The sequence below is a fragment of the Bactrocera neohumeralis genome, chromosome 4, assembly GCF_024586455.1.
Source record: "Bactrocera neohumeralis isolate Rockhampton chromosome 4, APGP_CSIRO_Bneo_wtdbg2-racon-allhic-juicebox.fasta_v2, whole genome shotgun sequence".
NCBI lineage: Eukaryota > Metazoa > Arthropoda > Insecta > Diptera > Tephritidae > Bactrocera > Bactrocera neohumeralis.
This window is the reverse complement of record NC_065921.1, coordinates 32,636,032-32,649,878: the sequence shown is the minus strand read 5'-3', so window position 1 is coordinate 32,649,878 and position 13,847 is coordinate 32,636,032. Positions and strand designations below refer to the sequence as shown.

Genomic DNA, 13,847 nt, shown 5'->3' with positions numbered 1-13,847 from the left:
TGCATATTAAACAATAAATAATACATATTGGCAGCACTAAGTTTTTTTTTATCTTTCTCATTTGTTTCTAGCACAATAAAAAATTTGATCAGAAAAGCCTCCCGAAATTTATTTCTCCGTACGCAGCTGGTGTCTAATTTCACCGACTATGCTTAATATCTATTGTATTACCGGTATTCCTTGAATCAATCTCTGCAGAATCAGAGGGATTTAATGCCTAGGCTCAATGATTCAATGTCAATATTTCAATTAATTTAATTTATAGTATATATGGTATGTATATTTATTGTTCATATGCATTTGTAAAATTGTACACAGTTCAATATTATTTGGATTTTAATATGTAAAATATATTAATATGCATGAAATTACTTTTAAAACATAATCGGTATTAATCATACAAAACTTTTACAACTAATTGGTAATTATTGCATTTCACTAAAAATATTGTAACAATTTCATACAGCTGTATCTCTTATGCATTTCTGCCAATTTAATTCCGCTTCGATGAATTGATTAAGTATTTACAGCAGTGGGTGAGCAAGTGTTTCTCACCCGTTGACGCAGAGTGACTATGATGCGAAGCCATGGTTCCAGCTTCACGAGTATATATGTCTAAACCGTACTGACCCTCCTCGGGAAAACTGTAAACAAATCGTTATCAGACATGTTGGAATTTAAGGTTTTGTACCACTTACTTGATTATGAATGTCACAATGTCGTCTAATGTGTTGTGCGTCACATATTTGGAGAGTTTCTTTTCTTCAACACCGTTCTTGTGCAGCGTGGCCATGAAGTCTGTCAAAGGCCTTGACATGCGAAATTGAAGGTCTAAACTTCGTCCAGCAAATATAAGTGGATCCTACAATTATTGATGATTGCTTATAATATTACTCTAAAGACAATGTCTACTTGTATATTGCAGATAAACAGCTGTTGTGAACGATTCTCTTCTAAGTAGTATACGAATTCAAATCTGTACTTACTTGGTGCGTTATGGGTATTAATCCAAAAAGCCTAGTCGCTTTTGTAGGACCCCATTCACCACTTGCGCAATCCGGCAACGGTACCATAACTGTTTGTAGTTCTTCGCAACATATCTAAATATTATGAAAAATTATAAAAATATATTTTTTAAAAGTAAAGCCGTATTTTTTTCCTTTATAACAGTAGCTAAATCTTGAACTAAGTACGTCTGTTCACAAATACAAGATATTACTTATAAGAACTAGTTTTTGATCCGTCAATTTTTGTGGAAACAATATGCTATCAAGTTACTGATCTGAACAATTTCTTCGGCGAATGAACAATTCCCTTTCCCAATAACACATCTCAAAAATGAAGATATCTCGTCGAAAAAAAGTTTTCCAGACAAGCACTTGATTCCGATTATTCAGTTTGTATGGCAGCTATATGCTATAGTGGTCTGATATCGGTATCTTTAAAACGGAGGGACTTGTTCATATACATATAAACACTTACGGACATGCTTATCATTTAAATTTGGCAAATTTAATATCCCTTGTTCAGGGAATAAATATAATGATTACTAATTAAAATGAGTCACAGAGAAATTTCAAGAGGCCAAAATTGACAGATACAATTCTTTAGATACTTGACAGGGGCAGCAGATTATGAATGTATTTTATAACTTTTATAGGGAATAGTTAAGAGACATATACACATACATACATACATATCTACGTATGTTTCCAACGCGAAAATAGCAGTATAATTCAAGTAGAATTTGCTTGCCAGATATGTAGGTTTTTATAAGTTTTTTTTTTTTTAATATGGTAAAACAAGTAAGGAAGGGCTAAGTTCGGGTGTCACCGAACATTTTATACTCTCGCATGGTAAAGTGATAATCGAGATTTCATAATACGACATTTACACATTTTTCAAATACCGTATTTTTGTAAAGTTTTATTCCGCTTTCATCATTGGTTCCTAATGTATATACATATATTATACAGAGAAGGCATCATATGGAATTCAACGTCAGCGTTATATTGGAAGAAGGCGTGGTTGTGAACCGATTTCACCCATATTTCGTACATGTCATCAGGGTGTTAAGAATATATTATATACCGAATTTCATTGAAATCGGTTGAGTAGTTCCTGAGATATGGTTTTTGGTCCATAAGTGGGCGACGCCACGGCCATTTTCAATTTAAAAAAAAGCCTGGGTGCAGCTTCCTTCTGCCATTTCTTCCGTAAAATTTAGTGTTTCTGACGTTTTTTGTTAGTCGGTTAACGCACTTTTAGTGATTTTCAGCATAACCTTTGTATGGGAGGTGGGCGTGGTTATTATCCGATTTCTTCCATTTTTGAACTGTATATGGAAATGCCTGAAGGAAACGACTCTATAGAGTTTGGTTGACATAGCTATAGTAGTTTCCGAGATATGTACAAAAAACTTAGTAGGGGGCGGGGCCTCCCCAATGCGATCCTTTGTGCCAAATTTCACTTTAATATCTTTATTTATGGCTTAGTTATGACACTTTATAGGTTTTCGATTTTCGCCATTTTGTGGGCGTGGCAGTGGGTCGATTTTGCCCATCTTCGAACTTAACCTTCATATGGAGCCAAGAAATACGTGTACCAAGTTTCATCATGATATCTGATTTTTACTCAAGTTACAGCTTGCACGGACAGACGGACGGACGGACGGACAGACAGACATCGGATTTCGACTCTACTCGTCACCCTGATCACTTTGGTATACATATATAACCCTATATCTAACTCTTTTAGTTTTAGGACTTACAAACAACCGTTATGTGAACAAAACTATAATACTCTCTTAGAAACTTTGTTGCGAGAGTAAAAAAATGTATTAATTGTTTAACGTAATGGTATGGACGATTATACTGCTCTGTGATTAGTGCTCGCTGAAGTGTGACTAACAATGTGTCTTCCTTTATATAATTAGGAATCCAAGAACGAACGCGTTCCTTGAAATTTTTATTTTAACGGACTTCATCTAAGTTGGTGCATCCTAGGTAACGCTAAATGACCTGTGGCCTTTACGACCTTTCAACTCCTGGACTTGACTTTTCTTTTGGAACTGGATTACGAGTAGGATTAGCTCTGTAGGATTGTTGTAGAACCCTGGACTGATGGTTGCGGCGTTGTGGCACCTGAGTATGATGGAGGGACACTTATCAGAAGTGGATGATATGCTAATGTCGCAACCACCCCTGTCCTGTTAAAACCTTGGCAGAGCTCAGAGTACCCTCCCTCCGTCGTCCTTAAGTTGGAGTTGTCGGCTCTGAACACAAAGTCTTGACCTGAGATTACCTTGGGACCCTTGAAGGCGACTACCTTTACGGGCTTTAAATGCGGACCCTATTTGCATGGATAAGAAACAACAAGATAACACAAAATTTTATGCAAAGTTGATGGTAAAGGGAAGTAAATCGATGCCCAGATCAGTGCTTGGTGGGAGTTGGAGTGCTGCTTGACATGAGGGGAAAGCCTCCCTTGGTAATAGACTGCGAACTGGGACAGGGCAAACCTTTAGTAAAATTCAAAACGCTGGCTCTATAAAGCTTGGCGTGTTCGATCTCAGCAGGGAGGATGATGGCATCTCCTCAGTCTTTTTAAAGTTTGTCATAGCAAACCCTGGGCCACTCCCAAAGTGTGAGAGTTCTGGATGACACAATGGGGTTCATAAGATGTGCTGATGAACGTTCGCTTGTCCTATATAAGGAAGAAATCTCTCGGGTGGAAGCGGTATGGAAAGGATCCAGATAAGAGGCTGTGGACAAATCGGACCTTCCGCTTCTCCTTAAGGCTCTTGTCTGGTTGCCAGCTGAACCTTCCTCAGCATGTGAGATTGAGGAAATCGTAAAATATTGTAAAATCTCACTACCAACGCATGGCAGAAGAGTAATAAAGCTGAAGAGAATCGAGGAATCTCCTCGTCAAGTGCTGATTCCGCTTAATGCGGAGTTTGTCGGTACTCTCAACGAAACCAAGGGAGCCATATGCTATGGGTTCCAAAACGTGGTCCTTAGGATACTCCCGACGAATGTCAAAGCTGATGGCGTTCAGGCTTCAGATGGGGTGGATACAACAGAGGGAGATGGTTAAACGACCATGGAGAAAAATCCGGGTCTTTCCGAATTTTTGGGGGCGATTCGTCAATTGGCGACTTTGTCTTCAGCCTAAATCGGCTGTTTGAAGAGATGCGGGTCCCACGACTTTGACTGTTGAGGAAAATCTTTGCTGAAGCGTCACGAAGGGGAACCGGCGTCATCATTGGTTCAGACGTGAATTCACGGCATTCAATATGGGGCAGCTCGAAAATTATTAACAGAGGTGAGTCGCTCTTTGATTTCATTGTTAGCGAAAACTTGTTCATTTGTAATAGGGAAAATTCTCCTACATTCTTGATTGCAAGTAGGTAGAAGGTTATTGAATTCACCCTGCGCTCGAACGGAATTGCACCTCTGATCTCAAACTGGAGGGTCCTTGGCGATCACTTCTTCTTTGATCAGATCACAGGAACATCGAGCTCAATCTAGTCGGAGAATATCCGTCCAGAAAGTCTTATAGAAATCATAGAAATACAAAGTGGGAAGTGTACCGCAAAACGCTGGGACAAGTTCTTCCACTCGCGCCGGGGGTGAACTCATTGATTACTAGTGGGTCCGTCTTTAGCTTTGAGTGTAAAGCTGCACTGAAGGGCTCCTGTGCACTGAAAACACCGAAGAAACTATAGAACTCTCGGAAATCAGGGCATCTTGCAGTCGTTAATTCAACAAGACCCGTAGTAGGGAGTCAACTGACAATTGGACGTTATATTAAGCGGGACTTGTAATATATACAAGTTCGAGATTAGAAAGGCAAAGAGACTTCATGGAAAAGATACTGCGAAAAAGTGGCAAGCTGCCAAGAGTCCTCTAGGTTCAGGCGTACCTTTGTAGTGAAGATACACTTCGGATACTCCTTGATTGATCCCGAGCAATGCGTCCCCTAGAGAGGTAACTCTCGGAGTGGTGTTAAAAGATTCTGGATGAATGACACTTGACTTGGGCGATCAATTCATTCAAACCGTTTAAGTTCCCGGGGAGACAGGAAGCTGTATCTAAAAGAGAGCAAAAATGGCAATTATTGCCTTGTACTCTCTATCAACTCCAGGTTTCAGACCATAGTCAGGCCCATTATGTTATATTGAGGTATTTTCCAAGTAGCAGTAGATTTATTGCTCCATAGTGCAGCCTCATTCAGAGAAGTGACCATCCACTCAGATAGCAGGGCGGCGATACTAGCCTTGAACCCTTTAACAGTGCGTTCAGGGTTGGTGAAGCAATGCCTAACCTCGTTATCAATGGCATCAAGTCACTTTGTGGTAAGACTAGTAACCGCTATCACGGGTCGTTGCTCCCGAATCCTCGTGCGTTCTACTACTAGTTAGCTGAGCTACCATCAGTACATGCGCTGTTGCAAAATTCTTTTGACTGCAGCAGCTATATGGAAAAATACGAGCTGTGAACACATTAACACTTCCTTCTTCCCGCGTTTGGGAGGTCAAGGTTTAAGAACTTGGGAGCGCGTACCTTCAGACATCCCACCGAATTAGTGGGAATGGATATTAAACGCCTGTGCAAATTTGTATTGGCCACTAATCGCTTTGCTAACTTAAAGATCGAACACAGAAGTTCTTCTTTTCTATGGCTTCACAAAAGACTTCATATAGCAGTTCACGATCTCTCTAGATCAGCCATGTAACATAACCTATTATAATGAATTTTCGGTTGATGATGCTAAATTTGTTTTGCTTAAAATATATATTTTGTCGCTAATATAATTGCCTTGATATGGAGGTAAATGAAACTTTAGAAATAGTATTGGTTGACGAACCTTAAATTTGCAGACGGACTTAAATTTCATAGGTTCGCCAGTGAGGTATTCCTGAGGGGTTACAGCATTGGCAAATATATCGAGAAGAAATGCTCCTGAGCACGGCGCATGTACACGAAAAGCTACAATGTTTCCAATGACTGATTGCATAACGAAACGCTTCAGGGAGACACCGTCGTAGGAGTCTTCGTCGCTATCGTAAAATTTAAGATTGTAGTGGAAAATCAGGCAACTTTGCATGTCTGTTGGCATGGCAATACGAACAGTGGCGGCACCTATGCATAAATACAAATCCATACAAATTAGTAAATATGTATGTAATATGGCGTACAAATAATATGTGCAACTCACCAGTGTCATCTGTGAAGACTACGGCGCCATAACCTTCATCCGCGAAATGTAGCCCATAACGGAAGAAAAGCGATCGCACAAACGGTAAGTTCTCGAATTCCCGTAGAGTTATGGGTCGTTTAAGCAGTTGCCATTCCTCTTGTAACGGGTAAAATTCATAAATGAACTCCCGAGGATCGGTAAGGAAATAGTGATCGTCATATTCATATCTGCTCGGAATTTTTATGTTAATTTTCTGAATGTTGTCAATGTGTTGACGGTTTACCTTAAACTGTCATTTTTGCCGCGTCCAGTTTTAGGTGCTTCCTTCGCGTTGACCAAATGGCGTGCGCCCCAATTGCATTGTACAAAACGCCAAGCTCCCGCAACATATACCGCATTCCAAGAGTTACGGAACCGAGAATCTTGGAATTTGACACCTGGCTGATAACCAGCACTCTTCGAATAACCTTTAATTACTACGCAGTGGAGCCCGGCATAGCTGCAAAGTCGCTTGAATAGTACGTGATAGCTCTCTGTACCGTATTTGATGCCTCGCAGCAAGCCCATGGGTGTATCACCCCGCAAATCATCATCGAAATGCATTGCATTTAAGTTTTTAACAGTTATCCAACGGAAGATCGTTCGAGCCTTTTCTATGTCTGTGGTACAACGACCGACTAACTGCCGCACTAAGTCCGTGAAGGTCTTCTGATCCTCTTGTGCTACCTTTTTGATTTAAATATTAGATGATATAAATGCCATTATTGAAAATTATGCACAAAATATTAATTTATTATTTTATTAACTCACCGATATTGCAATGCGATCGACATCTTCGAATTCAATAGGATCAGTGTATATTTGGAATTTGCTAACGGCTGGTGGAGCTGGTATTGGAGCAACCATCGGATATTCTAGTGGGACCGCGCCTTCATCGAAATCGTCATCTAAAAAGATACTCTCATTTTGCATGTATTCCGAGCGTCGCGCACTAATCAATTCCAACATTTCACTCGACTGGCGATCCACTAAAGCGGCTGTTTCATATCGCTCATGTTCTAGCATTTTACGTGTGATGCTTTCTTTCTTTTTGCTACGCCGCAGTGTCATGTTTTTTTCCAGATCTTCCTTCTGCTGCTCATGCCGCAGCGTCAGCATATTTTGGTCATCTCGATTGCGCCGAGAAGTTGCTAGTTCTTTTTCGAATTTGTGTGTGAGGCGCTGTAGTTCACGTTCCCATTCGTCTTGGAATTCGGATTGTATTTTGCGATCTTCTTCCTCTCGTTTACGGGCAAATTTACGGTATAAATCATCTTCCTCTTTACGATGTTTCATTTCAAGGCGCGCTTGCTCCTCCCGGGCCTATTTTAAAAGATTAATCATGTCAAGGTAAGCGATAGAAGGTGAACAAAGGGCTAACGTCAAACAAACATATACATACAAGCTAACTACAAGTAAATATGTATACCTAAAATATCATTAAAATATAATAGTAACGGATCAGATCGCAACCAACATACTTTTTATATGCGATAAAGTCATATTTTTCTCAGATTTTAGGATATAATATTTTTCGTAAAACATCTTGGTATATTGGATATATACCAAAACCACGAGAAACTAATAAGCCTATATTTATTTATTTTTGTAAAAATAATATTAAATCACAACAAGAAGAAATGATTTTGTATTTGTTAAATCTTTACAAATTCGGAAGCACAAAGGCAAGTACTATTTTCTCCTAAATACGCACAACAGTCGGATAATTGGTTCGTGAGATGTAGGATTTTGAATGACGCAAGTCGTGGAAAAATCTAAAACGAAATTTGCACAAGTATATAAAAAATGCTACTTACTACTGCTACTAAAAAAACATAAAACTCCATAATTGGACTTTATCTCTGCGGCATTTTCGGACCAGTCCTAAGATTTGTTTTCTAATCTAAAATTTTTAGACAATGATTGATTTAAAGATTTTCCGTGTTCTCATGAAATAAAGACGTGCGTGTTAGATTTAACACGTCTTTATTTGATCTCGCATCTCAAATCTGACTAAGCTTTATATTTTAGGGTAAGAATAATAAAGATAAGAGTGTGCAAACCTTTGAGGTTACAGAAGAGGGTAAGAAACCAGATGAAAATTGGTTAATACATAAATACATACGTAGTGGAAATTACGTATTTTTTATTGTTCTACAAGAAAACATCCGAAATATTAGAAATCCATTATTAAGATGCTGCCAAATAAATGTCTACAATTAGTACTGCAGGTCAATTTTGCAATAGAGAATGCATTTTAGGTGGTTTCTTTAATGAAAACATATGTTATTTTAGATTACTTCTGCTCATCCCCTCATCTCGTACCATAAAATGGATTTTGGCCTTCCGTAGTGCTTTTGTTGATTCGCATTGTTAACTTTGTTAATTATAATTTCTTGCTTGAGTGAGTTGCAGTAGAGAAACTGCAACGGTTTGCCTAGGGCATTCAGACTCTTCAACTGCAGTTTTATGTGCGCCCAAACCACTCTGCATCGGTCAGCGATATTCAGTGGTACCAGCAACCAACTACACCGTTCCGAATGTGAACTGTGCGCTTGCGTATGCCAGCAATTAAGTAATCTAGAATTTCGCATGCACAGTTTTGCTGGATAGTTTTTTACATGCGAAATAACTTTATAGCAAAATAACAGTTAACAAAGCGCTAAAATGTCAGAAGCTTTCCAATATACATACTTGTATATACGCGGTTTTCAGATTTTATTTATTAAACAAAATAGAAAATAGAAAGTGGGGATTATTGGGGAAAATATGAATCGAAAATATGAATGGAAATATCGACTAGGATATTTTGTTTGTATGCCAACTTGGTCGGAGTTTCTATAATTTAGTTTTTTTAACCTAAACCTTTTTGAGGACTGGTGAATTACAACCCTTATGTCGATATTTTTTAAATATGTATGCCATAAGTGGCATGGATTGCTTAAGTAATGGTGGGTAGTATCTACATATATCGCAATATCTACATATGAAAAAGTTTATTTATTTTCATTGATGTTATTGGAAACCTCTGGACAGATTGCGTGTGGCATGCTATCAATAAAACACAAGAAGTATTTAAACAAGAAGTATTTGTATTTTTCCTATAGGTTATGTTTTTCCAAATCGACTAAATTTAGTTTAGCCACTTGTTTGATTAATTTATTTGCATCATCTTTTCAGTTAAAGTGATTCAAATTTGGATATTTAAATGTAAATCATTGAAAATAATCGTTCTTATTAGAATGAAATGAAATAACGTTCAAACTTCGTTACATTGCTAATATAATATGAGCTTTACATACATATCGGAACTGTTTGAATAATTTTCCTTTGCATCGTTGAAGATTTTTCTTATATTCAATTACGTTGCTGTAATCGCTATAGGTAAAGTATGTAAAGTAAAAATGAAATTCAATCCATTACGCATATTCGTATCACAAGCAAGCTTTGAAATCGATAGTATTTTTGCTCAAAGCTCTGTTCAGCAGTTGTACGTTTCGAACCGCCAAGAAAAAATTTGAAGATATAGTCCAGTGTCATAAATGACAAGAATTCGGACACACGCTGAGATTCTGTAACCAGCCTTTGGAATGTGTTAAATGTGCACCAAATGGCTAGAGAACAATTTGGACCTCAATATCACGATTTGCTCTGAGGTAGATATTGAGTATGCTACCGAAGCCCTGAGCAGAAGTATACACAATGCTGTCCACGTAAGAACGCTTTTGGCTAGATCCATATAAAGCAACCACAAGCGGGACAGTGAAGTTATGACAAAGTTGAGGGAGAAGAGGCTTCTTCGGAGTGCATGGCAAGTCCGTATGTTTAAATACAGCTGAGCCATGCTACGAAGGAGCTGAAGGATGTTCTTTGCAAACTGCGCAACAAGTCCCTAGAGGCGTATCTGGTTGCTGCCAAACCAGGAGATTCAGAAAATAATCTTTGGAATGCGACTAAACAAAAGAAAAGTCTTATACTATATCTAGATGCCCACCAACCATCAGCAGCAAGGTATCTGTTGCCGAACTAATGCGAAAAAGCCGATGGGTTTGCCAAATAACTCCAAAATCCTTTACACCTAACGAGCTTAGTGCAGAAACCAATGCAGGAGTCAGCAAGTCAGATGGAGCTACCAAACGTTGAATTAGATGATGTAGAAGAACAGGGGGAGATCAAATCGATGGAAAAAAAATCTCCGGGTTATGACAGAACTAATGCGCTAGCCTTTAAAGTGCACTCAGGAAATGTAATCAACATGATCGTCAAGCTCTTTAGTGGTATGCTCAGATTATTATCTTTCTTCTCAATGAAAATGTCCTGAGGTAATTTTGATTCCGGAACTGATAAGCCTGAGTATCTAATCAATTCATATTGACGAATTAACCCACTGGCAATTATTTCGAAAATATTTGAAAGAATCTGAGACCCATACGCGCTGCTGTACCTCAAGGTAGCGTTCTTGTGCTCTACATTCTTTTCACGGCTGACCTCGCAATGATTAACTCTGACTCCACAGTTACGGCAACCAATGTTGATGACACTGCACTGCTATCTTCGAATAGCAATTCTACTGCTGTTTCCAGGAAACTACAAACTTAATTGACCGATCTAGAACCGTGGCCTACCAAATGGAACATTGACATTAATATTGAAAAGTCCATACAAGCGGTGAAAAACTCAGCACAGGTTAAGGTTTGCGGAGGTTTCCTAAGTTCAGGATCCTATCTCAGTTTGAAGAACAAGCTACTCATCACTCTTATCTGATCGTATGGAATTAATATCTGAGGGAGCGCAGCTGATTAACATTTTTAAACTTATTCAAGCTATTCAAAATAAAGTTCTTCGCACTATTGTGGGGGCATCTTTTTATGAAAGAAATGACTTCCTCCATCGAGACTTAAAAATGCTGACTGTAAAAGAAACTATAGAAGAATTGAGTATTCGTTACCCCTATCGACTGGAGAACCGTCATAATGCACTTGCGATCCAACTGCTGTTGAATAAAAAGCTATCCTCCGTTAGATCCTCCATTTATGTTCATTTCTCTTTAACATCATTGTTTTTATCAGCAAATTTTGTTTTTGTCATTTTAATAATAAGACAGATTCTAAATAAAAATGTTTATTATACAAAAAAAAAAAAAAAAAATAACGCTACTGTAATCGCCATAAAATAAAAATAAAATTCATCATTTAAGTATTTTGTATTGTTTTACTCGTTTTATTGTCGGAAGCAATTTTAAAAGTTATTACTTCAAGTTCAAGTTCAAAAAGCTAAAAGTAATTGTTTTGTTTTTATAATTCGATTGGCATAAGTAGTTCAATTTACTGTTGGTTACACTACTCAACAAATCTGAAGGAAAAATTTGCGACTGATGTGCTGAGAGGTATGTGGGGTATTTGAGGTGTCCTGGTTACGAAATTGAGTTAAAATCTTTTCTATCATGTTCACCTATTTTTGACATTTTAGTGAATGGTAGTGGTTTGAACTTACTTGTTACAAAATTTTTACTATCATTTTCGGTTTTAGCAACCCAATATTAGCGAGAAACAGTCTCTGACATCACAGTCGCAAAATGCCTGTAAAGTAGTGTTATTTTGTATTTTCTGTCTCAGTGACACCAACGCGACATAGTCGGAAGTTGAACTCATAACTGGGAAATCGAAAGTGATCGGCGATCTCCGAATTCATTGAACTGTTCAAAAATATCAAATATGGAAACTGCCCACGGATCTATACACACGATCACATATACATATGTATATAGAAGTACATTGATGGCGCTAGCAATTTGATAAATAATGAGTATAATGTTAAATAAATATTAAATATGATTAATATCAAAGTTTCAAAGTTAAATAGTTATATTCAGTTTTCCAAAAAAAAAAACGACTTAAATGTTTTTTGTATCGAATCGATATTCAAATATTTTAAGTAAAACTTCACTATTTTCGCAAATGCGTGAAACGGCACCATGAAATATCGAGATAGTGGTCTAAATGATTTGACATTTTGCGCAATGCAAAAAGTAACTACTCTTTTACATTGTCCTTCATAAGAAGTTTTAAACTTAAATTTAGTTTTTTGCAGGTTTTTGTCTCAGTTGATGTAAAATGATAGCGAGTGGTTTTAATCTTGCTGTCATAGGAAGGGACATAGAGTTACGAACGAATTAAGGGGGTATTCTAGTCTAGAATTTTGAAAAAATCGATTTTTTTTTGCATATTCTTAAAGACTGGACCTTTAAGAATATATTCCCCAAAGGAATTTTTAAAATTCCTATTATTTACCGACTTATAGCTATTTTAGTGACGCAACGTGCAAACTGCCTGCAGTTAGACTCAAATCTTTAATCGCGTTTTTCTCGAAACTACTATTTTCAACACTTCTGACATGATTTTTCAAGTTCTAATGAACCGATTAACTTGAAATTTGGTGTGGACCTTCTTTATATATCTCTCTATGTTTGGAATTAGGATTATTAAAAAATTTTGATTTTTACTATTTTTAAAAAATTTTGATCTTTGCCAAAAAACGGGCAAAAAATTCAAACAGTCGCCATTTACTGAAAAATTTTTTTTTTTTACTTATCCTAGTTCAGACGATAGCGGCATTTGTACTGATTAAATTTTTTTTTTTTTTTTTCAGATCACCCAAAGTGTTGGAATCGTGCCAGGAAGGGCGCACCTTTATTTTCAAAATTTTTTTTTTTTATTTTTTTTTGTATTCTTAAAATATCAATAAATATCTGATAAAAAATTGTATAGTAAAAATGTTCTTAGTTTTTTTTTATTGGACTTTAAAAAATGCCGTTAAATAGCATTTGTAGACTAGAATACCCCCTTAAACTTAACGAAGCTGGAAGACGACGGGCAGGATCTGTCAAATATTAAATTACTCCCCTTCTTATGAGAACAGTTAGACAACAAGCTGTCGCCAAACTAAAACTATTTCTATTTTTACCGAAACAATGGGCAGATGTTCGTGCCACTAATTCATAATTTTAAAATATTTACTATTTTGCATAAAAAATTTCACCTTCGACAAAGCATTTAAATTTCCTTGAAATGAAACAAGGAAGCTGTGATGCTGTCATTACAACATATTGTCAGCGATGTGTTTAAAGCATAGTGCGGCAATTTATACCATATTTGCAATGCAGCGGTTTACTTTGTTTATTTTCATGCATTGCACAGGCATTATATACAATTATTTTTGTAATAAAAATATTTATGAACTCTCACTAAAAAAAATTATTATAATCTATATGACAATTGTTTTTACATATCTCTTTGATAATACATTACGTATGAGTTTGAATACAGGGTTTGTCTGGAAAGTAAAAGGACTGATTTTCTTCCGCCGCGACTGTATTTCGGAGCGTGCGCGCACTGACTGGATTCGGTAGACGGCATTCCTAGCTTACGAATGAGCGGCTGGTCCGTTGTCTCCAAGCACCTGGAGAGTCTGGACCAACATTTTCGCGCGACGTGTTTCTGTGAGTGGTGCAAGCCGAAAATGCAGCGTTCGTTAGAGCAGAGGTACGTGATTATATTCTGTGTGGCACTCGGCAAATCTGCGACAGAGGCGTTTGATATGATCAA

At 37.3% G+C, this 13,847-nt stretch overlaps 1 protein-coding gene across 3 annotated transcripts in view; it reads right to left on the bottom strand.

The window, feature by feature from the left end:
- Window positions 1-253: 253 nt before the first annotated feature.
- LOC126757237 (hillarin) overlaps window positions 254-13,847 on the bottom strand; it is a 37,944-nt gene continuing 24,350 nt past the window's right edge. For all 3 annotated transcript variants that reach the window (XM_050470980.1, XM_050470979.1, XM_050470981.1), the window contains 7 exons: window positions 7,015-7,566; window positions 6,488-6,930; window positions 6,223-6,431; window positions 5,872-6,146; window positions 987-1,100; window positions 699-862; window positions 254-644 (listed from right to left, as the gene is read on the bottom strand). In XM_050470980.1, coding sequence (XP_050326937.1) covers window positions 494-644; window positions 699-862; window positions 987-1,100; window positions 5,872-6,146; window positions 6,223-6,431; window positions 6,488-6,930; window positions 7,015-7,566 — 1,908 coding nt within the window. In that variant the 3' untranslated portion in view covers window positions 254-493. The remainder of the gene's footprint in view (window positions 645-698; window positions 863-986; window positions 1,101-5,871; window positions 6,147-6,222; window positions 6,432-6,487; window positions 6,931-7,014; window positions 7,567-13,847) is intronic.